The 22,852-nt window shown below is 54.3% G+C and overlaps 1 protein-coding gene across 9 annotated transcripts in view; it reads left to right on the plus strand.

The window, feature by feature from the left end:
* KCNN1 (potassium calcium-activated channel subfamily N member 1) overlaps positions 1–22,852 on the plus strand; it is a 49,580-nt gene that overhangs the window by 7,886 nt on the left and 18,842 nt on the right. For 6 of the 9 annotated variants that reach the window (XR_012428551.1, XR_012428550.1, XM_065535214.2 and 3 more), the window contains 3 exons: positions 14,345–14,827; positions 15,797–15,892; positions 22,360–22,778. Coding sequence is in view for 6 of the 9 variants with exons in the window: in XM_065535214.2 (XP_065391286.1) it covers positions 14,426–14,827; positions 15,797–15,892; positions 22,360–22,778 (917 nt within the window). In the remaining 3 variants the exon portion in view is untranslated. Of the gene's footprint in view, positions 1–4,892; positions 5,105–7,319; positions 7,531–14,344; positions 14,828–15,796; positions 15,893–22,359; positions 22,779–22,852 lie in introns of those variants that run through there. The other 3 variants (XR_010583244.2, XM_015440869.4, XM_065535212.2) reach the window with 2 other exon arrangements.

Below are 22,852 nucleotides of genomic sequence, written 5' to 3' on the forward strand. Positions count from 1 at the left end.
GAGTTCGAGACCAGCCTGGCCAACATGGTGAAACCCCGTCTCTACTAAAAATATAACAATTAGCCGAGCGTGGTGGTGGGCACCTGTAATCCCAGCTACTCAGGAGGCTGAGGCAGAAGAATTACTTGAACCCGGGAGGCGGAGCTTGCAGTAAGCTGAGAACTGTGCCACTGCACTCCAGCCTGGGCAACAGAGTGAGACTCCACCTCAAAAAAACGAAACAAAAAAAAAGAAAAAGTAATAGTCCAGGTCATGGTCAGGCCAGTAGCAGCTGTAAGCATCCATGGAGTGCTAGGACATTTGATGGAGATTACCTTCTGAACCTCATGCCACTGGCCTCCAAAGAGGCCCTATCATTGCCTGCAGAGGAAATGGAGCTCAGAGTTACCAGTCCCTCGTCCACAATCACTGCCTTCATTCCTGTGGCTGCTGCCACAAATGACCATGAGCTGGATGACTTACAACCACAGAAAGTTGGCCAGGCGAGATGGCTCACGCCTGTAATCCTAACACTTTGGGAGGCTGAAGTGGACAAATCACCTGAGGTCAGGAGTTCGAGACCAGCCTGGCCAACATGGTGAAACCCCGTCTTTACTAAAAATACAAAAATTAGCTGGGCGTGGTGGCGGGTGCCTGTAATCCCAGCTACTCGGGAGGCAGAGGTTGCAGAGAGCCAAGATCTCACCACTGCACTCCAGCCTTGGGTGACAGGAATAAAACTCTGTCTCAAAAAAAAAAAAACACAAAAAAAACAAGCAAACAAACAAAAAAACACACAGAAAATTGTGCTCTCACAGTTCTAGGGGCCAGATGTCCAAAATCAAGGTGTCAGTGGTGTCGCCTTCCCTCTGAAGGCTCTGGGGAGGATCCTTTCCTGCCTCTTCCCGCCTCTGGTGGCTCCTGTGTTCTTTGGCTGTGTCACCCCCATCTCTGCCTCTATTTTCACATGACCTTCTCCCCGTTTGTCCATCTGTATCCTCACATGGCCTTCTTATAAAAAAAGCAAAAACGAAAACAAAAATAGTTGTTAGATCAGAGCCAGCCCTAATCTACCAATGAGCCCCTCTTCATCGGGTGGGCAGAGGCGAGTAGATCACTTGAGGCCAGGAGTTCGAGACCAACCTGGTCAACATGGTGAAACCCCGTCTCTATTAAAAATATAAAAATTAGGGCCGGGCGCGGTGGCTCAAGCCTGTAATCCCAGCACTTTGGGAGGCCGAGACGGGCGGATCATGAGGTCAGGAGATCAAGACCATCCTGGCTGACACGGTGAAACCCCGTCTCTACTAAAAAATACAAAAAACTAGCCGGGCGAGGTGGCGGGCGCCTGTAGTCCCCCCAACTACTCGGGAGGCTGAGGCAGGAGAATGGCATGAACCCGGGATGTGGAGCTTGCAGTGAGCCGAGATCTGGCCACTGCACTCCAACCTGGGCGACAGAGCGAGACTCCGTCTCAAAACAAACAAACAAACAAAAAAATATAAAAATTAGCTTGCTCTGTTGGTGCGTGTCTGTAATCTCAGCTACTCAGGAGGCTGAGGCAGGAGAATTGTGTGAACCCAGGAGTCAGAGGTTGCAGTGAGCTGAGATTGCACCACTGCACTCCAGCCTGGGCAACAGAGTGAGACTCTTGACTCAAAAAAAGAAAAAACCCAGAAACCAGTTATTAGATCAGAGCCAGACCTAACCCACTATGACCCCCTCTTCATTTAACTACGTCTTCGAAAACCTTATTTCCAGGCCAGGCACAGTGGCTCACGCCTATAATCCCAGCACTTTGGAAGGCCAAGGTGGGAGCCTCACTTGAGCCCAGGAATTCGACAGCAGCCTGGGCAACATAATGAGACCTCGTCTACATTGAATAACAAAAAGAAAAGAAAAAGAAACAGGAGGATCTCTTGAGCGCAAGAGACAGGCTGCAATGAGCATGATCGCGCCACTGCACTCCAGGATGGGTGAGAGAGCGAGACCCAGCTTCAAAAACAAAAGAAAACAAAACCCTATTTTCTTTCTTCTTTTTTTTTTTTTTGGTTTTTTTGAGACGGAGTCTCGCTCTGTTGCCCATGTTGGAGTGCAATGGCACAATCTTGGCTCACTGTAACCTCTGCCCCCTGGGTTCAAGCAGTTCTCCTACCTAAGCATGCTGAGATTACAGGTACGTGCTACCATGCTCAGCTAATTTTTAAATTTTTATATTTTTAGTAGAAACAGGGTTTCGCCATTTCGGCTAGGCTGGTCCTGGTCTCAAATTCCTGACCTCAGGTGATCCACCCGCCTCAGCCTCCCAAAGTGCTGGGATTACAGGCATGAGCCATCGCGCCTGGCCGAAAAACCCTTATTTTCAAATAAGGTCTGAGGTTCTGAGGAGGACTCAAATTTTGGGGGGACACCATTCAAACCAGTCTGCCTGTGTAGCAAGACATTGGGCTTTGGAGTCAAACCTTTGCTCCTCTAGGGGGCTACCCCAGTCGGGAGAGAGGGGTGCCCTGGAGCAAATTCATGGGATTGGTTGAACCCACTGGATGTGAGCGTGGTAGAGGAAGGAGGCTAGAGCCTTCTAGCCTGAGAGTGAGGAGGGACGGGGCGCTCATGTCTGAATGGACAGGACAGGACAGTCCCAGGGTGGGGCCCCTGATGGGCATGACAGAGCCTCCCTGACAGCCTTGGATGCTTTTAGGGACTCCTTGCTTAAGATGGAGCTGCTACCCTGCCTGCCTGTCACCCCGGGCTCCCACCTCCTCCTCTAGGGCTGAGAACACAGCAGGCAGCCCATGGGGAGGACCCGGAAGGATCAGGCCCAGTCCCTCCCCTCCCATCCTGGGCCCCTTTTTCCTCTGTGTTTGTCTGCAGAGCCCTTGTGTATTTATCATATCAAAGCTGGTCTTGTCTTTTGGCCTGAAACTGGGAGTTTGGGGGACTTTATGTGTCTTTATCACCACAGTGTTCCTGCCTTAGAGTACAACTCCTGCATACAGGAGGTGCTCAGTAGATGCTGATGGAAGGAATCCCAGGTCCCTGAATCCTGAAAACTCAGGAACAAACCCTCTGCGACACCTGCCCCAGCTCCCACCCTGGTCTTCCCATTTCCCTTCCTGCCCCTGCAGTTCCCAGGAGCCCGAGGGAGCCAGCACTCCAGATGTGGTTTTGTTTTGGTTTGGTTTTTATTGAGATAGTGTTGCCCAGGCTGGAGTTCAGTGGCATGATCTCGGCTCACTGCAACCTCCGCCTCCTGGGTTCAAGGGATCTCCTGCCTCAGCCTCCCCAATAGCTGGGATTACAGGTGCCCGCAACCACGCCCGGCTAATTTTTTTGTGTTTTTAGTAGAGACGGGGTTTCACCATGTTAGCCAAGATGATCTCGATTTCCTGACCTCATGATCTGCCCCCCTTGGCTTCCCAAAGTGCTGGGATTACAGACATGAGCCACCGCGCCCAGCCTTTTTTTTTTTTTTTGAGCCAGAGTCTCTCTCTGTGACCCAGGCTGGAGTGCAGTGGTGCCATCTCGGCTCACTGCAAGCTCTGCCTCCTGGGTTCATGCCATTCTCCTGCCTCAGCCTGCCGAGTAGCTGGGATTACAGGCGCCTGCCACCACACCCGGCTAATTTTGTTGTGTTTTTAGTAGAGATGGGGTTTCACCATGTTAGCCAAGATGATCGCTATCTCCTGACCTCGTGATCCACCCTCCTCAGCTTCCCAAAGTGCTGGGATTATAGGAGTAAGCCACTGTGCCCGGCCACCTTTTTTTTTTCTGAGGCAGAGTCTCACTCTGTCGCCCAGGCTGGAGTGCAGTGGCACAATCTTGGCTCACTGCAACCTCCACCTCCCAAGTTCAAGTGATTCTCCTGCCTCAGCCTCCCAAGTAGCTGGGATTACAGATGTGTGTCACCACGCCCGGCTAATTTTTTGTATTTTTGGTAGAGACAGGGTTTTGCCATGTTGGCCAGGTTGGTCTCGAACTCCTGACTTCAGTTGATCTGCCCTCTTTGTCCTCCCGAAGTGCTGAGATTATAGGCATGAGCCAGCACACCCAACTCAAATGATTTCTATTCTAAGACGCCTCCCCGACCGCCCTAACTCAAGTCTCCCCGTCCTCATTCTTAGTTCTTTCAACTTTATTGAATCTAAAATTTTTGTACAGACAGGGTCTCGCTACGTACCTAGGCTGGACAGTACTTTTGTGTATCTAAAATTCTCAGTTTTATTTCTCTTTTTAGAGAGAGTTGTCCCCCTCCTCTAGAAAGCCAGCTTCAAATGGGGCACAGTTTGTATCTCTCTAGGGCGCTGCATTCCCCAGCACCAGGCTCAGAGAACGGGCTGCATGGATATGTGAATGAATGAATGAATTAGTGAATGAATGAATGAATCACTGAATAAATAAATGGCTGAATGAGTGAATATCTTACTCACCCTTGCCATCCTTACACTCACTGGAGCCCAGGTTCCAGCCTCCATCCAGGCAGCCAGGGCTGGGTCCAAGATTTCGGTAGATGCACATGTGGAGGGGTGCTGGGGATGGAGGTGTAATGCTTGTGTGCCCGGCCACTCCCTGCTCAGGCCACTACCTTTGTGTCCCACAGCTCCTGTAAACATCTTCCAGTTCTCTTGCACCCAGACCCTCAGCCACTGCCCAGAGATGAGTGGCCCAGCCCTCAGGCACCCCCCAGGTCCCCCGTGGAGGGGCTTGCTGTCCAGCCGCCTCCTCCATGCCTGACGTTTGCAGAGGACACAGCCTGTGCGCAAGGCAGTTTCCCAGGGCATGAGTCCCGGGGGCGTCTTGGCTGGCTGACAGGCTTACTTGCAAGCTTCTTGGGTCTCTTCCAGCCAACCATGGGCTGGTGAGAGGCTCTGCCTGGAACGGAGACCCAGACGGCCCCCACCAGAAGCCCCACCTCCATTCCAACCTTGATTCCCATTCACGCTGCCTGCTGCCGACCTTGTCTCTGAGGGGTGGGATTCCAGCAGGTGGCAGGACTGACTCAGGTGGGAGGCAAGGCCGTTGATCACCAGATTGACTGTCCAAGTTCCACTTGATGGGGGCAGTCCCCAATCCCTCAGGGCAGGTAGATGCACAGGAGAACAAGCAGAGGTCTTTTCAGAGGGAGAAGGTGGGTACCGGGGCTTTAGGGCATGGGCAGGGATGCAGGGGATCGGGGGCAGGGATGCAGGGGATTGGAGGCAGTGGTGTGCTGTGGCTGACGCTTTTGTGAATTTCAGGACAGTTACATGTTAGACTTGAATTCAAAAAGCGTCAGGCCGGTCGCGGTGGCTCACGCCTGTAATCCCAGCACTTTGGGAGGCCGAGGCGGGTGGATCGCTTGAGGCTAGGAGTTCGAGACCAGCCTGGCCAACAAGGTAAAACCCTGTCTCTACTAAAATTACAAAAACTAGCCAGGTGTGCTGGTGCACGCCTGTAATCCCAGTTTCGTAGGAAGGCTGAGGCATGAGAATTGCTTGAACCCAGGCGGTGGAGGTTTGGAGGCTGCGATGAGTGGAGATTGCGCCACTGCACTCCAGCCTGGGTGACAGAGCGAGACTCTGTCTCAAAAGAAAAAAAAAAAAAGCATCTGATGCTGCAGCTTGTGCAAGCAGACCAGGGTCAGCCTGTGGGCATGGTATGCTTCTCGTGGCTCAGGGACCTGTGTAGGGGCTGGGTTGAGCTGTCAGGGACCAGGAGCATTGAATGTGGTACAGGGATGTGCCCGATCCTGAGAGAGCTGTGGGTGGCTCCAGTGTTGTGCTGTAGAAAGGGCTCCTGGTGGTCCAGGCAGGGGAACAGCAAGTGCAAAGGCCTGGAGATGGGAACCGTGGCGAGCGGGGACTGAGGAGGCTTGACTAGAGGCCGAGTGCTGGTGAGTCAGCAGAGAGATGCAAGAGGGGTGGTTGGTTCTCAGGCGTGGCTGAAAACCCACCGCTTCGGGGTCCCCATGACCCCTTTCTTGCTTTGCAGTGACTCTCAAAGCTGCTTGTGTCTGGTCAGGTCACTTGTAACAGCCCCCTGTTACGGATCCTATCCGGCCCTGCCTGGTACCTCTGTGGATATGACTGGGACCACCCAGGCCTCTATTTCCTGATTGTCACAGCCCTGGGCATTGCCACCACGGCCAGGCCTTGTGCAGAGCAGTCTGGACAGGCTGGGATGAGGAACAGGCTCTCCGGGAGGGAACAAAGGTCCTGTCTGCAACTTTGAGCTATCACCTGGCCCCTCTGTGACTCACCGCCACCCCCAACCCATGCAGCTATCCCTCATTCATGCATTCCTTCCTTCCTTCATTCATTCTGTCCAACCGTTTTCTGAGCTCCGCAGAGGAAACATAGAAGACCAGCCTCCCTCAGGAATAAACACTCAGATGTTCCTGACCTGGGCCAAAGCTCTGGGCTGGGAAGAAAACAGATGGAGGGTGTGGGAGAGAGATAGGGGGGTGGGATCTGCTGGCTCCAGGAAACCCCCAGGCTGGTGGGGGACAGAACTGAACACAGTCACCTCAAGCCTGGTGGGAACAGGGTGAGGCAGAGGCAGAGGCAGTAAGACTGTCTGGAAGAGGAGGAAGGAAGAGCTCCCTACCCACTGATCCCTCAGGCTCCCTGGAGCCGCCATTAACTTTAATGAATGAGTCGGCCAAGTTCAGCCTGGGTGCTGGGGGAAGGAGCACTGTTTTGGGGACCCCCAGCCCTGGTGATCCCAAACTCCCTGGGGCTCCGGCTTCCTGTCATCCTGGGCATGGTGTTGGGGGTTAGGACTGGGTGGCCTGATCCAGACGGGCATCTTTCCTTCCAGAGAAGGTGGCCTCTAACCGAGTGCCCCAGCATGTACCCAGTCCCACCCCTGGAAGCCCCTACACAGGGCTCCCAGGCACCCCCCGCACTTACAATCACCCTAATCCCTCCAAGGCTCCCCTGTGCAGACCTAGACCCCGGAGGAGGTCGTTTGAGGGGCAGGCATTGAGTCGCTTTGCTAAGTTGTCTTACAGCTGATGCTAACGGGGAGGACGGTCCCAGGCGTGCAAAGGTTGACAGAGCTGCAAAGGTTGACAGAGCGCCTGAAGTTTGGGACCTAATTTTGGGGAGGGGGTATAGTTAGCAGGTCCGGAGGGCTGTTGGGGGTGGCGGTTGGAGATTCACCAAGGTCCTCTCCGTCGCACGGGGCAAGAGGGGGAGTTCGAGGTCCAGTCGCACGCTGGGGGATTGCAGGGGGCCCCGGGGAATGTGGGATCTTTAAATATGGGCGGGGCTTGCGGGGTCGTCGAAGGCGGTACCAACCCGAGCTTGGCCAATCGGCGGCGGCTCCCGCGTCGCACCGCCCCCTTCTCTCCCGGCCCGGGCGGGCGCTCGCCCCCCGCCGGGCCCGTGGACTGGGCGGCGGGGGATGCGCCTGCTGCCGCCGCCCCCGGCCCCGCCGCCCCCGGGCCCCGCGCCCGCTCGCTGCTGCCCGCCCCGTCCGCAACCCCGGCTCCGGTCCCCGACCGGGGGTCCGCGGCCGCGCGGGACCCTCTCCCCTCCAGCCTTGTCCGCCCGCCCGGGCCGAGCCCAGCAGGTACTGGGTGGGATGGGTGACGGTGCGGGAGGATCCAGGGTCTGCAGCTCAGTGCGCCCAACGAGGGAGGCACGTCCCGGAGGGGGACGCGGTTTGGGGCAGGGGCCAAGAGGGAGGGTCTCCGTGCGGTCCGGAGCCTAGGGAACAAGGAAAGGTGGGGGGAATGAATGCATGTACATTGCCCGAGTGAGTGAGGATCCACGCACCCTCATCCTGGGAGGGGGAGGTTGCAGGGTTCACTTTGGGGGAGGGCAAAGCTGTGAGTCTCCAAACTCCACAGATAGGGTTGGAGGTCGGGGAGCTCTCAGGGATGGACAGTGACCCACAATGACTTAGGAATGGGAAGGAGGTGACCCACCACTGGCCCCTGGATCCAGGGGTTGGGGCACTCAGGGAGGGGTCAGGGAGCCGGGTCTTCCAGCTTTCCCCGGACAGAAGTCCCGGACCCAGCTCGGGGCACTGCCCCTGCTGTTCTGGAGGGCTGGCCAGCAGATGGGAGTTCCCGAGGCTGGGGTCTGAGCGGAGAGGCTGATGGAGATGCATCAGAATGGAGGGCCCCCGAGGGAGGCAGCCTCCGGGAGGGCAGGCTAATTGCACCCTGCTGGCTGCTGGCAGGCTCCTGACGGGTGGTGATGGGGGGATCGGGCCGGCAGCCAGCGCCTTGCTGCACTGGCTCCTGGGCGGCCCATGGGACAGGAGGGCAGGCAGTGCCTGTCTGCCCTGCAGAGCTAGGGCCCTAGGAATATTGGGGGAGGGGAGGGGTGGTGGTGATGAGAAGGGGGATCCTCGGAGACCTTCCTCAACCTCAGCAGGGACACCCGGACTCTGGCTGCGCCCGCTGGGGACCCACAACAGGCCCACATGTCCCAGAAGTTTCTGTTGTGTGCTGATCTGGTTGTGGTACCCGGAAACCCCTGGGTGTGCATCTGGGGGCCAGGGGCTGTCTGCCTTGGGGATTGAGGGGCAGGGGGCACCTTCTGTTGGTCCAGTTCTGAAGAACAGAAATCAATGGCACCAAGCTCTTACAGCCTGCAAAGCATTTGCCATGCAAGATCTCACTCTGTTCTGGACAGCAACCCTCGTCGTGGGAGTGGGGGTGCGGCACCATGGGGAACCTTTACAAAGCAGGTGGCCGAGGAGTGGGCAGTAACTTGCTCCCTGGCAGGGGTGCCTGAGGGCCCCTCCTCAGTGGCTGCCTCAACGAACCTGTCATTTGTAAAAATACTCACTGGAGGGCTCTGGAGGCTTGGCTGGGATTCTGTCTCTTCCCATGTCCTGTTGGGTGGGGAATCTAAGGAGCCATCAGCCCTGCTCCCTGCTACCCTCATCCTCTCCTCAAGAGCTCTCTTGGGTCCCCCCAGGCCCACCAGATTCCCCCGGAAGTGTGTGTCTCCAGGGGAGGGTGTGGAGGGGAGTCTCTGCTCATCCCCCCTACCCCAGGCTTCAGGGAAGGGAGATCTCAGGACCAGACAGAGTAGTAAAAGTAAGGCAATACTTTCCAGCCCAAATACACCCTGTAGGATGTTTTTTTGTTGTTGTTTGTTAGAGATGGGATATTCCTAGTTGTTCAGGCTGGTCTCGAGCTCCTGGGCTCAATCGATCTCCTGCCTCGGCCTCCCAAGTAGCTGGAACTATAGGTGCATACCTGGCTAATAGGGTTGTATTCCTCACTTGGCAAACCCAGGACTGTTACCCAGAAAAACATACCCTTTCATGGACATCTAAACCTTGGCTGAGGGTTCCCAGGGGCTCCTGGGTCTCTGGGAATCCCTGAGGGTCCCAGGGACTCCAGTGTTAGGCCCAGATTGCAGTGGGGGAGGGGATGTGTACCCAGGAATGGGGAAGGCCCAGGCACTCATCAGTGCTGTGCTCCAAGCTCGTGGCTTCTCAAGGGCAGGACCAGGCTGGTTCCCCTCCCAGAAAGCAGACCCTGCCACCTGCCACACCTGGATGGCACTAATTTAGTCCCTGCCTTTCCTGGCTGGATGACCTTGGGCAAAAGGTGCTGAGCTTCTCTGAGCTCTGTCTCCTGTCTGTAAAATGGGAACGAGAATGCCACCTTGCTCACCAGTGGTGATAGGGATTAAATGTGATCATCCTGATCTCAGGCTTAAAACACAGTAAGAGCCCCGTCCACGATAACGTGCTAGATGCTGGGAAAGCCCTCCACCCCTCCACCCCTCCACCCTCTTGGAAGCCACCTGCCATTTCTCTCCTCCTCCCCACCCCCTCCCTGCCCAGGGCACCTTAGGACGCGGCTGCCAGGCAAGGAGGAACATGGCAGACACACGGCTGAATTTGGCCCATGCGTTGGGTGGCTGAGTCACATCCCCAAATTGCATCTTCATTGGTGCATTTCAGAAGGTCGTTTGCAGAGGCCCTCAGAGGCCCATACCCCCTCTGGGTTCTGTCTGCCCAGCCACCCGCCTCTCTTCCCTGTGCCCCCTGTCCCCAGCCGGGGAAGTTTTGCACCCTCAGGGGGATGGTGGAAGGGGTGCCTGGGTTTTCCTGGGCTCCCTGGATGAGGGCACGATCTGGGGTCCCTGTGTGCACCCTAGTGCAGGTTCCCAGCCACACCTGGCAGCCAGCAGACATTCAGGTGGTAGGCAGGGGTTTGAGCCTCGGAGCGGAAGCCGCACCTAAGTATATGTGAGGTTAGGGAAAGATCGGGGCCAAGGTCACAGTTTGAGGCTTCACAAACTGTCAAATGCTGGGCCCACAGGAGGCCAGGTCTTATAGGCTGTAAAGTGCTGGGCCGGCAGGAGTTCAGGCCTGATAAACTATGAAGTACCAGGCCACATGAGGCTAGGCCTGATAAACTGGGAAGTGCTGGGCCTGCAGGAGGTCAGGCCGTATAAGCTGTGAAGTGCCTGGTTATAGGAAACCACAGCCTGATTGATGTGATGGATGAGGGTGGGAAGGGGCGGGACAAGTTCTGAGACTCATGAGGTCACCTGACCATCAAAGGAATAACTTTTTTTTTTTTTTTTTTTTGAGACAGGGTCTCACTCTGTCACCCAGGCTGGAATGCAGTGGCGTGATCTCGACTCACTGCAACCTCCACTTCCCGGGTTCAAGTGATTCTTGTGCCCCAGCCTCCCAAGTAGCTGGGATTATAGGCGCCCACCACCATGCCCAGCTAATTTTTGTATTTTTAGTAGAGACAGGGCTTCACTATGTTGGCCAGGCTGGTCGCGAACTCCTGACCTCAGGTGATCCACCTGCCTTGGCCTCCCAAAGTGTTGGGATTACAGGCGTGAGCCACTGTGCCCAGCAGTTTTTACCATGTTGGCCAAGCTGGTCTTGAACTCCTGACCTCAAGTGATCCACCTGCTTCAGCCTCCCAAAGTGCTGAGATTACAGGCGTGAACCACCACACCCAGCCACGAAGGAATGATTCTTGCACTCCTGTGCTGACACCAGTATCTGGAGACACATGGTGAGGGACAGACACAGTGTAGGGGGTGCGGGACAAAGGTACAGGTGGTCCTGCAATGTGTGCGGTGGCCAAAGTCACCCAGCAGTGTAGCTCCTTTTCTTTTTTTTTCTTTGAGACAGAGTCTCACTCTGTCGCCCAGGCTCCAGGTTGGATTGCAGTGGTGTGATCTCAGCTCACTGCAGCCCCCACCTTCTAGGTTCAGGCGATTCTCCTGCCTTAGCCTCCCGAGTAGCTGGGATTACAGGTGCCCGCCACCACACCTGGCTAATTTTTGTAGTTTTAGTAGAGACAGGGTTTCTCTATGTTGGTCAGGCTGGTCTCAAACTCCTGACCTCCAGTGATCCGCCCACCTTGGCCTCCGAAAGTGCTGGGATTATAGGTGTGAGCCACCGTGCCCGGCCAGTGTGGCTCATCTTGCTGTGTCCTTGAATGACGGTCTCTTAGTCTGTCACCCCCAGTGGGGGTGGGAAGTGTCCTGCCTGTGCACACAGCTGCCCCCCCAACCCTTCTCCCAGGCCTGGCACACAGGGGACCCCCCAGCGCACGCTGTTGTGATCATTTCAGAGGGGATAACACTTGGCCTTCCACCCACCCCTGCCCAGCTTGTTGGGAAAATCTCACAAAGGAGCCGGGTCCAGAATCTTCCTTGCAGGGAGAAGGTGTGTCTTCAGGCAGGTTATTTTATTTTACTTTCATTTTTATTTTATTTTATTTTATTTTATTTTTTGAGATGGCGTTTTGCTCTTGTCACCCAGACTGGAGTGAAATGGCATGATCTCGGCTCACTGCAACCTCCACCTACCGGGTTCAAGTGATTCTCCTGTCTCAGCCTCCTGAGTAGCTGGAATTACAGGCATGGGCCACCACGCCTGGCTAATTTTTTGTCTTTTTAGTAGAGACGGGGTTTCACCATGTTGGTCAGGCTGGTCTCGAACCCCTGACCTCAGATGATCTGCCCACCTTGGCCTCCCAACATGCTGTGATTCCAGGCATGAGCCACCGTGCCCGGCCTAGGCAGGTTTTTTCTTTTTTCTTTTTTTTTTTCTCTTTTTTCTTTTCTTTTTTTCTTTTTTTTTTTTTTTTGTGTGACAGAGTCTTGCACTGTCACCCATGCTGGAGTGCAGTGGCACAATCGCTACTCACTGCAAGCTCCGCCTCCTGGGTTCAAGTTATTCTCCTGCCTCAGCCTCATGAGTAGCTGGGACCACAGGTGCCTGCCACCACACCCAGCTAATTTTGTTTTTGTATTTTCAGTAGAGACGGGGTTTCACCGTGTTAGCCAGGATGGTCTCGATCTCCTGACCTCGTGATCCGCCCACCTCGGCCTCCCAAAGTGCTGGGATTGCAGGCGTGAGCCACTGCGCCCGGCCCCCAGGCAGGTTCTTTCACAACATCGTGCCACAGTTTCCCCATCTGTAAAACTGGCCAAATCCCAGGACCCACTTCTTGGCAGTATTAGGATTCAGGAGAACATTTACATAAAGAATGGAGCCTGGGACCAGGCACAATGGTCCATGCCTGTAATCCCAACACTTAGGGAGGCCAAGGAGGGAGGATCAGTGGAGCCCAGGAGTTCAAGACCAGCCGGGGCAATGTAGCAAGACCTGATCTCTACTAGAAATAAAAATAAATCATCTACAGCCATACCACCCTGAACACGCCTGTTTGCATCTGATGTCGGAAAAATAAATCATTAGCTGGGTTGGGGGGGATGGTGCATACCTGTAGTCCTGGCTACTTGGGAGGCTGAGGTGGGAGGATCCCTTGAGCCCAGGAGTCCGAGGCTGCAGTGAGTTAGGATCGCCTCACTGCACTCCAGCCTGGGCTACAGAGCAGGTAGGGAGTGCATTTGAGGGTCTGAGATACTGGGCTGGGCAGGGCAGGGGAGAATCTAGCAAGTTGGATCCAGAGACTCAGACAGCCTCATCAGTGCTTTGGTGAGCATGACTGTGTCACCATCAATTGAGGTCCCTCCTCTCACACATGATGCCACAGGGCATTGCTCTGTAATCACACAGGATGCTCTTCAAATAGCCTGGCAGGGAAACTGAGGCTGGCCTGAGGTCATAGAACCCAGCCAAGCATGTCTTACATCTTATAAAGCCCTGCAGAATCGCTTCCAGATCTTGGAGTTAAATCCTGCATTGCCACACTGGTCCTGGAATCTGTTTAGAGATTATGGATCCCCGCCTGCCCAGGCAGGAGGGAGCCTCAGAATCGCTGTAGCCAGGGTCCCTAACGTCCCATAGGCCACAATGCAGGAGCCTACAAATGCAGCAGGCACAGTGAGGTGAGGTTAACTCATCCAGGAGTCTGAAGGTTGGAAGAGGATAAGTACAGACGAAAACCACCCTCTAAGCATACCACTGGCCACCCTATCCTCCCAGGCAAGCCCGTTGGTAGATTTCATCTTCCAGCGTTCAGCAAGTGTTTCCTGAGTGTCATCTGTTTGCTAGGCATTGTTCTAGGTACTTGGATACACATAAAGTCAGCAGGCAGGGGTCTGGGAGATAGTGGGGGGCATTCCAGGCAGAGGGCACAGCCTGTGCAAAGGCTCAGAGAAGGATGAACTAACTTGTTGGAATCTGGTGATCGGGAGACCATTGTGGCTGGAGGGATTGGGTCTGGGGAGAGTAAGAAGGATGAGATAGGTGGGAACCAGATACAGAGGGCCCCTTGGCCATAGTGAAGAGTTTGGTGTTTTATTTTATTTGTTTTTGTTTTAGAGATAAGGTCTTGCTATGTTGTCCAGGCTGGATTTAAACTCCCAGCCTCAAGCAGTCCTCCAGTCTCAGCCTCTAAGTAGCTGTGATTACAGGTGTGCACCAGGAGGCCCAGCTCTCGAGTTTCTTTGTTCTGTTTGTTTTTTTTTTTGAGACATAGTCTCACTCTGCCACCCACGCTGGAGTGCCATGGCATGATCTTGGCTCACTACAGCCTCTGCTTCCTGGGTTCCAGCCATTCTTCTGCCTCAGCCTCTCAAGTAGCTGGGACTACAGGCGTGTACCATTACGCCTGGCTAATTTTTGTACTTTTAGTAGAGACTGGGTCTCGCCATGTTGGCCAGGCTGGTTTCAAACTCCTGACCTCAAGCGGTCCTTCTGCCTTGGCCTCCTAAGTAGCTGTAATTACCAGAGCTGCACCACCATGCCCGGCTCTCTGGAGTTTATTTTTTCAATGAGACGGCACTGGGGAGCCATGGGAGGGCTTTGAGCAGGGGAGGGATTCAGGCTGACTCAGATGTTTCTGGGATGGTAAACCCACATGCCAGCACTCTGGGCCACTCCCAAACTTAGAACGTTCTGGGATGGGTCCTTGCCTTTCTGGTAAGTAAGCTGGACCCTGCTGTGACCACGTCCCTCTGTCCCCTTGCAGGACAGTGCAGGAGCCCAGCCGCTGAGCCATGCCGGGCCCCGGGCGGCCTGCAGCGAGCCCAACCCCTGCACCCAGGTAGTCATGAACAGCCACAGCTACAATGGCAGCGTGGGGCGGCCGCTGGGCAGCGGGCCAGGCGCCCTGGGACGAGACCCTCCGGACCCCGAGGTCGGCCGCCCCCCGCAGCCCCCGCACAGCCCGGGCCTCCAGGTGGTAGTGGCCAAGAGTGAGCCAGCCCGGCCCTCATCCGGCAGCCCCCGGGGACAGCCCCAGGACCAGGACGATGACGAGGATGATGAGGAAGATGAGGCCGGCAGGCAGAGGGGCTCGGGGAAACCCTCAAATGTGGGCCACCGCCTGGGCCACCGGCGGGCACTCTTCGAGAAGCGGAAGCGCCTCAGCGACTATGCCCTCATTTTTGGCATGTTTGGCATCGTCGTCATGGTGACGGAGACCGAGCTGTCCTGGGGGGTGTACACCAAGGTAGGTGCGGTCCTCCCCCAGGCGGTCCAGGGAGGTTCCACCGGGCCCACCTAGCTTTCTTGACATGGGGTTGGGGGTGGCAGGACCCCCCAGGAGGTAGGGAGTGTTAGGGGGCTCCTGGAGGTGAGGGCTCCCTGGCCTTCTGCATACCCACCTCCGGGAAGGTAGCAGGGAGGCTGCACGTGGGGAGGGAAGATTCCAGCCCATTCCCTGGCCAGGTGGCTTAAGGCGGAGGGGGGCTTCCCCCCAGGACAGGGGGTCCCCAGAGTGGGCCTGCTCTGGAGAGCAACAGAACAGCTTCCTCCCCTTCCGAGAGTGAGTGCGTCCAGGTCACAAGCCTGGCTGTGGGCTCCCTCCTGCCACCTGGAGAGAGATCAGGGTTGTGTCAACCTATAAACTGTGAAGTGCTGAGGCTGGATGAAGTCAGGCCTTGTGAACTGTGACATGCTGTGCCCATGTGAAGCCAGGCCTTATAAACTGTGACGTGCTGTCCCCATGTGAGGCCAGGCCTTATAAACTGTGACATGCTGTGCCCATGTGAAGCCAGGCCTTATAAACTGTGATGTGCTGTCCCCATGTGAGGCCAGGCCTTATAAACTGTGACGTGCTGTGCCCATGTGAAGCCAGGCCTTACAAACTGTGAAGTGCTGTGCCCATGTGAGGCCAGGCCTCATAAACTGTGAAGCACTGGACACATTTTGCTGTCAGCCTGGTCCCTAGGAATAAGGCCAGGAGAGCGCCACTTCCTGAACACAGCACCTGCTGCACGCCCGGCCCTGATAAGCTGTTTCACACACAGTGGCCCCAGGACTGGGGAACTAGCAGAAATTCGGGGTACAGTGGGAGAAGCCACTGGGAAGAGCCCCATTTGGCTGACTCCCATGCCCAGGAGCCAGGGTAGGGGGATGGGAGGGCCGCCGGCCCGCCGCCTCCAGCATCCATCCGGTTGTGTCCTCTCTTTTTACCCAGGAGTCTCTGTACTCATTCGCACTCAAATGCCTCATCAGCCTCTCCACGGCGATCCTGCTAGGTCTCGTTGTCCTCTACCATGCCAGGGAGATCCAGGTCAGTGCTGAATGCTGCCAGGAAGCAGCTCCTCTCTTCAAACCCCCGACACCAGCCCACCTTTAATTTTCATTGATTATTTACAAAGAAGAACAAGCAGTGAGAAGTGAGGGGCTGAGCTGGGACTCTGGGACACACCGTTTGTTTCCAGGCTGGAGTGCAGTGGCGCGATCTTGGCTCACTGCAACCTCCGCCTCCTGGGTTCAAGCGATTCTCCTGCCTCAGCCCCCCGAGTAGCTGGAATTACAGGCGCACGGCACCACACCTTGCTAATTTTTGTATTTCTAGTAGAGATGGGGTTTCACCATGTTGGCCAGGCTGGTCTCGAACTCCTGATCTCAAGTGATCCACCTGCCTCAGCCTCCCAAAGTGCTGGGATTGCAGGTGTGAGCCACTACTCCTGGCCTATTTGTTTAGTGTTTGAGACAGGGTCTCACTTGTTGCCCAGACTGGAGTGCAGTGATATGGTCATAGCTTAGACCTCCTATGTTCAAGAGATTTTCCTGCCATAGCCTCCCGAGTAGCTGGGACTACAGCTACACACCACCACACCTGGCTAATTTTTCTATTGTCTTGTCGGTGACTGGCCATATTGCCCAGGCTGGCCTCAAACTCGTGGGCTCAAGTGATCGGCCCACCTTACCCTCCCAAAGTGCTAGGACTTTACAGTCGTGAGCCACCATGCCTGGCCACACATGCATGTTGATAACAGCACTGTTCAAAATCGCCAAAAATCACACCTGTGATCCCAGCACTTTGGGAGGCCGAGGTGGGTGGATCACCTGAGGTCAGCAGTTCAAGACCAGCCTGGTCAACATGGTGAAACTCCGTCTCTACAAAAATACAAAAATTAGACAGGCATGATAGTGGGTGCATGTAATCCCAGCTACTCGGGAGGCTGAGGTGGGAGAATCACTTGAAGCTGGGAGGCGGCGGTTGCAGTGAGCTGAGATCGAGCCATTGCACTCCAGCCTGGGCAACAGAGCAAGACTCTGTCTCAAAAAAAAAAAAACAAAGTAGCCAAAAAGCAGAAACAACGTTCAAGGGACCATCCAGGCATGAATGGATAAATAAAATGTAGTGCATCTATACAATGGACAATTATTCAACCTTTTTTTTTTTTTTTTTTTTTTTGAGACGGAGTCTCGCTCTGTCGCCCAGCCCAGGCTGGAGTGCAGTGGCGCGATCTCGGCTCACTGCAAGCTCCGCCTCCCGGGTTCCCGCCATTCTCCTGCCTCAGCCTCCCGAGTAGCTGGGACTACAGGCGCCCACAACCGCGCCCGGCTAATTTTTTGTATTTTTAGTAGAGACGGGGTTTCACCGTGGTCTCGATCTCCTGACCTTGTGATCCGCCCGCCTCGGCCTCCCAAAGTGCTGGGATTACAGGCGTGAGCCACCGCGCCCGGCTATTCAACCTTTTTTTTTTTGAGACGGAGTCTCACTCTGTTGCCCAGGCTGGAGTGCAGTGGCGCGCTCTTGGCTCACTGCAACCTCCGCCACCTGAGTTCAAGTGATTGTCCCGCCTCAGTCTTCTGAGTGGCTGGGATTACAGGTGCCTGCCACCATGCCTGGCTAATTTTTGTATTTTTAGTGGAGATGGGGTTTTACCATATTGGCCAGGCTGGTCTCGAACTCCTGACCTCAGGTGATCTGCCCACCTCGGCCTCCCGAAGTGCTGGGATTACAAGCGTGAGCCACCGTGCGCAGCCTATTCAACCTTAACAAAAGAATGAAACACCACAACAACAGAAATGTATTGTCTGAAAGTTCTGGAGTGTGGAAGTCTGAGATCAAGGTGTGAGCAGTGTTGGTTCCTTCTGAGAGCCATGAGACAGAATCCGTTCCAGGCCTCTCTCCTAGCTTTTGGTTGCTGCTGGCAATCTGGGGGATTCTCGGCTTAGGAGATGTGTCACTCCAATCTCTGCCTTGATGATCACATGATGTTCTCCCTTTGAGAGTGTCTGTGTCCAAATTTCCTCTTTTTTAGATAAGAACACCAGTCAGTATTGGATTAGGGCCCACTGTAATTAGATGATTCCACTTTTTTTTTGAGACAGAGTTTCGCTCTGTCACCCACACTGGAATGCAGTGGCTTGATCACGGATCACTGCAGCCTCGGCATCCCGGCCTTACACAGTCCTCCCACCTCAGTCCCCAAGTAGCTGGGATTACAAACACTTGCCATCATGCCCAGCTAAGTTTTAATTTTTTTGCTTTTTTTTTTTTTTTTTTTTTGTGGAAAGGGGGTCTTACCATGTCGGCCAGACTGGTCTTGAACTCCTGGGATCAAGCGATCCTCCCGCCTCAGCCTCCCAAAAGTGCTGGGATTTCAGGCGTGAGTCACTATGCCTGGCCTGATTCCAGCTTAACTTCATTTTAACTAGCCGACCTCGTTACAATGACCTCATTTAACGAGACGACTTCTGTAAAGACCTTATCTCCATATAAGAGCACATTCCAAGGTACTAGAGGTCAGGATGCCAACATGTCTTTTTCAGCAGAACACGAATCAGCCCGTAACAATTTCTGATACTGAACATGGATGAACCTTAGAAATATGACGCTCAGTGGAAGAACCCAGGCATAAAAAGCCACAAATCTTATGCTTTCGTTTATGTGAAATTTTCAGAAGATGCAAATCCACAGAGACCGAAAGGAGATTAGTGGTTGCCGGGGAGTGGGAAAGGGAGCAACCGCTAATGGGGACAGGGCTCCCTTTTGGGGTGATGGAAGTGTTCTGAAATTAGATAGAAGTGGTGCTCGCACAACAATGAATGTACTAAATGCCACTGAATTGTGCACTTTAAATGGGAGCATTGTAGGGTTTGTGAATTTCATATATGTATACTTGCGGGGGTTTTCTTTGTTTTGTTTTTTGAGATGGCGTCTTGCTCTGTCACCCAGGCTGGAGTGCAGTGGTGCGATCTCAGCTCAACGCAACCTCTGCCTCCTGGATTCAAGTGATTCTCCTGCCTCAGCCTCCTGAGTAGCTGGGATTACAGGCACCTGCCACCACACCTGGCCAATTTTTGTATTTTTCATAGAGAAGGGGTTTCACCATGTTGGCCAGGCTGGTCTTGAACTCCTGACCTCGTGATCCACCCGCCTCGGCCTTCCAAAGTGCTGGGATTACAGGTGTGAGCCACCACCCAGCCTTTTTTTTAAAAAAAAAAAAAAAAAAAAAAAAAACCACAGGATCTCGTTCTGTTGCCCAGGCTGGAGTACAGTGGTGCAGTCAGAGCTCACTGCAGCTTCCACCTCCTGGGATCAAGCAGTCCTTCTGCCTCAGCTTTCCAAGTAGCTGGGACCACAGGCACAGACCACTATGCCCAGCTAAATGTAAAACCTTATATATATAGATATATAGAGATATATAAAATCATATATCTATAAAGACAGGGTTTTCCTGTGTTGCCCAGGCTGGTCTCAAACTCCTGGGCTAGGGTGATCCTCCTGCCTCAGCCTCCCAAAGTGTTGGGATTATAGGTATGAGCCACGGACCTGGTGTTTTTGTTTTTGTTTTTGTTTTTGTTTTGAGACGGAGTCTCGCTCTGTCGCCCAGGCTGGAGTGCAGTGGCCGGATCTCAGCTCACTACAAGCTCCGCCTCCTGGGTTCACGCCATTCTCCTGCCTCAGCCTCCCAAGTAGCTGGGACTACAGGCGCCCGCCACCTCGCCCGGCTAGTTTTTTGTATTTTTTAGTAGAGACGGGGTTTCACCGTGTTAGCCAGGATGGTCTCGATCTCCTGACCTCGTGATCCACCTGTCTCGGCCTCCCAAAGTGCTGGGATTACAGGCTTGAGCCACCATACCCGGCCTTTGTTTTTGTTTTTAACTGTAATTCAGGCTGGATACATTGGCTCATGCCTGTAATCCCAATACTTGGGAAGGCCTACGCAGGAGGATCACTCAAGCCCAGGAGTTTGAGATCAGCCTGGGCAACATGGGGAAACACCGTCTCTGCACAAACATTTTTTAAACAATTGACCAGGCATGGTGGTACACATCTGTAGTTCCAGCTACTTGGGAGGTTGAGGTGGGAGGATCGCCTGAGCCCAGAGAGGTCAAGGCTGCAGTGAGCCATGATCGTGCCACTGCACACCAGCATGGGGGACAGAATGAGACTCCCTCTCAAAACAAAAACAAAAACAAACAAACAAACAAAACCCGGAGGCAGTATGGATGGCAACATAGCAAGACCCCCTCCTCTTGGAAAAAAAAAAAAAAAAGGAAGGAGTTAGAGGCCGCAGTAACCTATGATCCCGCTAGAGCAGGACCACCGCTCTCAAACAAAAGGGCGGGGGGGGGGGGGGGGGGCGGGGGAGGGGGCGTGGCCATATTCCTGATGATACCTTTTGCCTCCAGCTCCAATATGATTGGTCCCGGCTCCGTAACTGACAGATGTTATGTACCTTGGCGCTCGCTCCGCTCACCTCCCCTAGGACTGGCCCTGGACATGGCCAGGGTACCCCATGGAGGGCCCGGGGGAGCAGTGGCGCTGCAGGGTGTCCTTTATGTCAACGCTTTGCGGATGTGCGAGCGGAGGAGGCCCCTAGAACGCGCGGCCGCCACATTTTAAGGAAGTGACTTTTTTTTCTTTTTCTTATTTTAGAATGACTTTATTGCTTCTTATTTTTAAAATGACACGTGAAAAAGGAAAAAAAATGATACTTAGGAGTTATACACACGTTCAGAAGGAAGAGAAAAGTACAGTGAAAGGCTGGGTGCGCACACCTGGAATCTCAACACTTTGGGAGGCTGAGGTGGGAGGACTGCTGGAGCCCAGGAGTTCAAAACCAGCCTGGGCAACAGAGCGAGTCCCCATCTCTGCATAAATTTTCTTTCTTTCTTTTCTTTTCTTTTCTTTTCTTTTCTTTTCTTTTCTTTTCTTTTCTTTTCTTTTCTTTTCTTGTACTCTGTTGCCCAGGATGGTGTGCAGTGGCGCAATCTTGGCTCACTGCAACCTCTGCCTCCCAGGTTCAAATGATTCTTGTGCTTCAGCCTTCCAAGGCTGAGATTACAGGCATGCGCCTCCACACCTGGCTAACTTTTTTGTATTTTTAGTAGAGACGGGGTTTTGCCATGTTGCCTAGGCTGGTGTCAAACTCCTGGCCTCAAGCAGTCCTCCTGCCTCGGCCTCCCAAAGCACTGGGATTACAGGCAGGAGCCACCGCACCCATCCTGTTTCCACTTTTGGAGGTTGTGAATAGTGCTGTTGTGAATGTGTCTGTCCAAGGGTTTGCTTAAACACTTGTTTTCATTTCTCTTGAGTCTGTCTAGGAGCGGGATTGCTGGGTCATTAGGAACTCTATGTTGAACTTTTTGGGGGAACACTCATCTGATATTTCGTTCGAATTGTGGCCAGTGCTGAGAACTACAGAGTTTTGCATATGAGGTCACATTTCTGACTTATCTTGGAAAAATTTGAAGCTGGCACGGTTGCTCACACCTGTGATCCCAGCACTCTGGGAGGCTGAGGTAGGAGGACACTTGAGGCCAGGAGTTTTAGACCAGCCTGGGCAAAATAGAGAGACCCCATCTCTGCAGGAAATTTTAAAAATTAGCCAGGCATGGTGTTGCATGCCTGTAATCCCAGCTCCTCAGGAGGAGGCTGAGGTGGGAGGATCACTTGAGCCCAGGAGGTCAAGACTGCAGTGAGCTGTGATTGCGCCACCGCACTCCAGTCCAGGCACAGAGCAAGACCTTGTCTCCAAAAAAAGGAAAAAGAAAAGAGAAATCCTCACCAGGCACAGTAGCTCACACCTGTAATCCCAGCACTTTAGGAGGCCAAGGTGGGTGGATCACTTGAGGTCAGGAGTTCGAGACCAGCCTGGCCAACATGCTGAAACCCCGTATCTATTAAAAATACAAAAATTAGCCGGGCGCAGTGGCAGGCGCCTGTAATCCCAGCTATTCGAGAGGCTGAGGCAGGTGAACTGCTTGAACCCGGGAGGCAGAGGTTGCCAAGATCGTCTTCATGGCACCTGAGCCAAGTGAACCAAGATTGCGCCACTGCACTCCAACCTGTGCAACAGAGCGAGACTGTCTCAAGAAAAAGAAAAAGAAAGAAAAGAGCCTGGGCATGGTGGCTCACGCCTGTAATCCCAGCACTTTGGGAGGCCCAGGCGGGCGGATCACGAGGTCAGGCGATCACGGTGAAACTCCGTCTCTACTAAAAATACAAAAAACTTAGCCGGGAGTGGTGGTGGGGGCCTGTAGTCCCAGCTACTCGGGAGGCCGAGGCAGGAGAATGGCGTGAACCCGGGAGGTGGAGCTTGCAATGAGCAGAGATTGAGCCATTGCACTCTAGCCTGGGCGACAAGAGCAAAACTCCATCTCAAAAAAACAAAAGAAAGAAAAATCCGAGCCTGTGGGGTTTCAGGCCAGGCTGACTTCACTCTCTGGGGTTGGGCGGGGAGCGCAGCGCGTGTCTGACACCCATGGCTGGCTCCCTCCTGCCCTCCACAGTTGTTCATGGTGGACAACGGGGCTGATGACTGGCGCATCGCCATGACCTGCGAGCGCGTATTCCTCATCTCACTGGAGCTGGCGGTGTGCGCCATTCACCCGGTGCCCGGCCACTACCGCTTCACGTGGACAGCGCGGCTGGCCTTCACGTACGCGCCCTCAGTGGCCGAGGCTGACGTGGATGTGCTGCTGTCCATCCCCATGTTCCTGCGCCTCTACCTGCTGGGCCGGGTGATGCTACTGCACAGCAAAATCTTCACGGACGCCTCGAGCCGCAGCATTGGGGCCCTCAACAAGATCACCTTCAACACGCGCTTTGTCATGAAGACGCTCATGACCATCTGCCCCGGCACGGTGCTGCTGGTCTTTAGCATCTCCTCCTGGATCATCGCAGCCTGGACAGTGCGCGTCTGCGAGAGGTGCGACCCCGCCCCGGGAGCCCCCCCATGCCCCCAGCCCCCGTTTCCCTGGACCTCCGTGCCCATTCATGATT

This window comes from Macaca fascicularis, chromosome 19 (genome assembly GCF_037993035.2).
Source record: "Macaca fascicularis isolate 582-1 chromosome 19, T2T-MFA8v1.1".
In the NCBI taxonomy this organism is placed as follows: domain Eukaryota; kingdom Metazoa; phylum Chordata; class Mammalia; order Primates; family Cercopithecidae; genus Macaca; species Macaca fascicularis.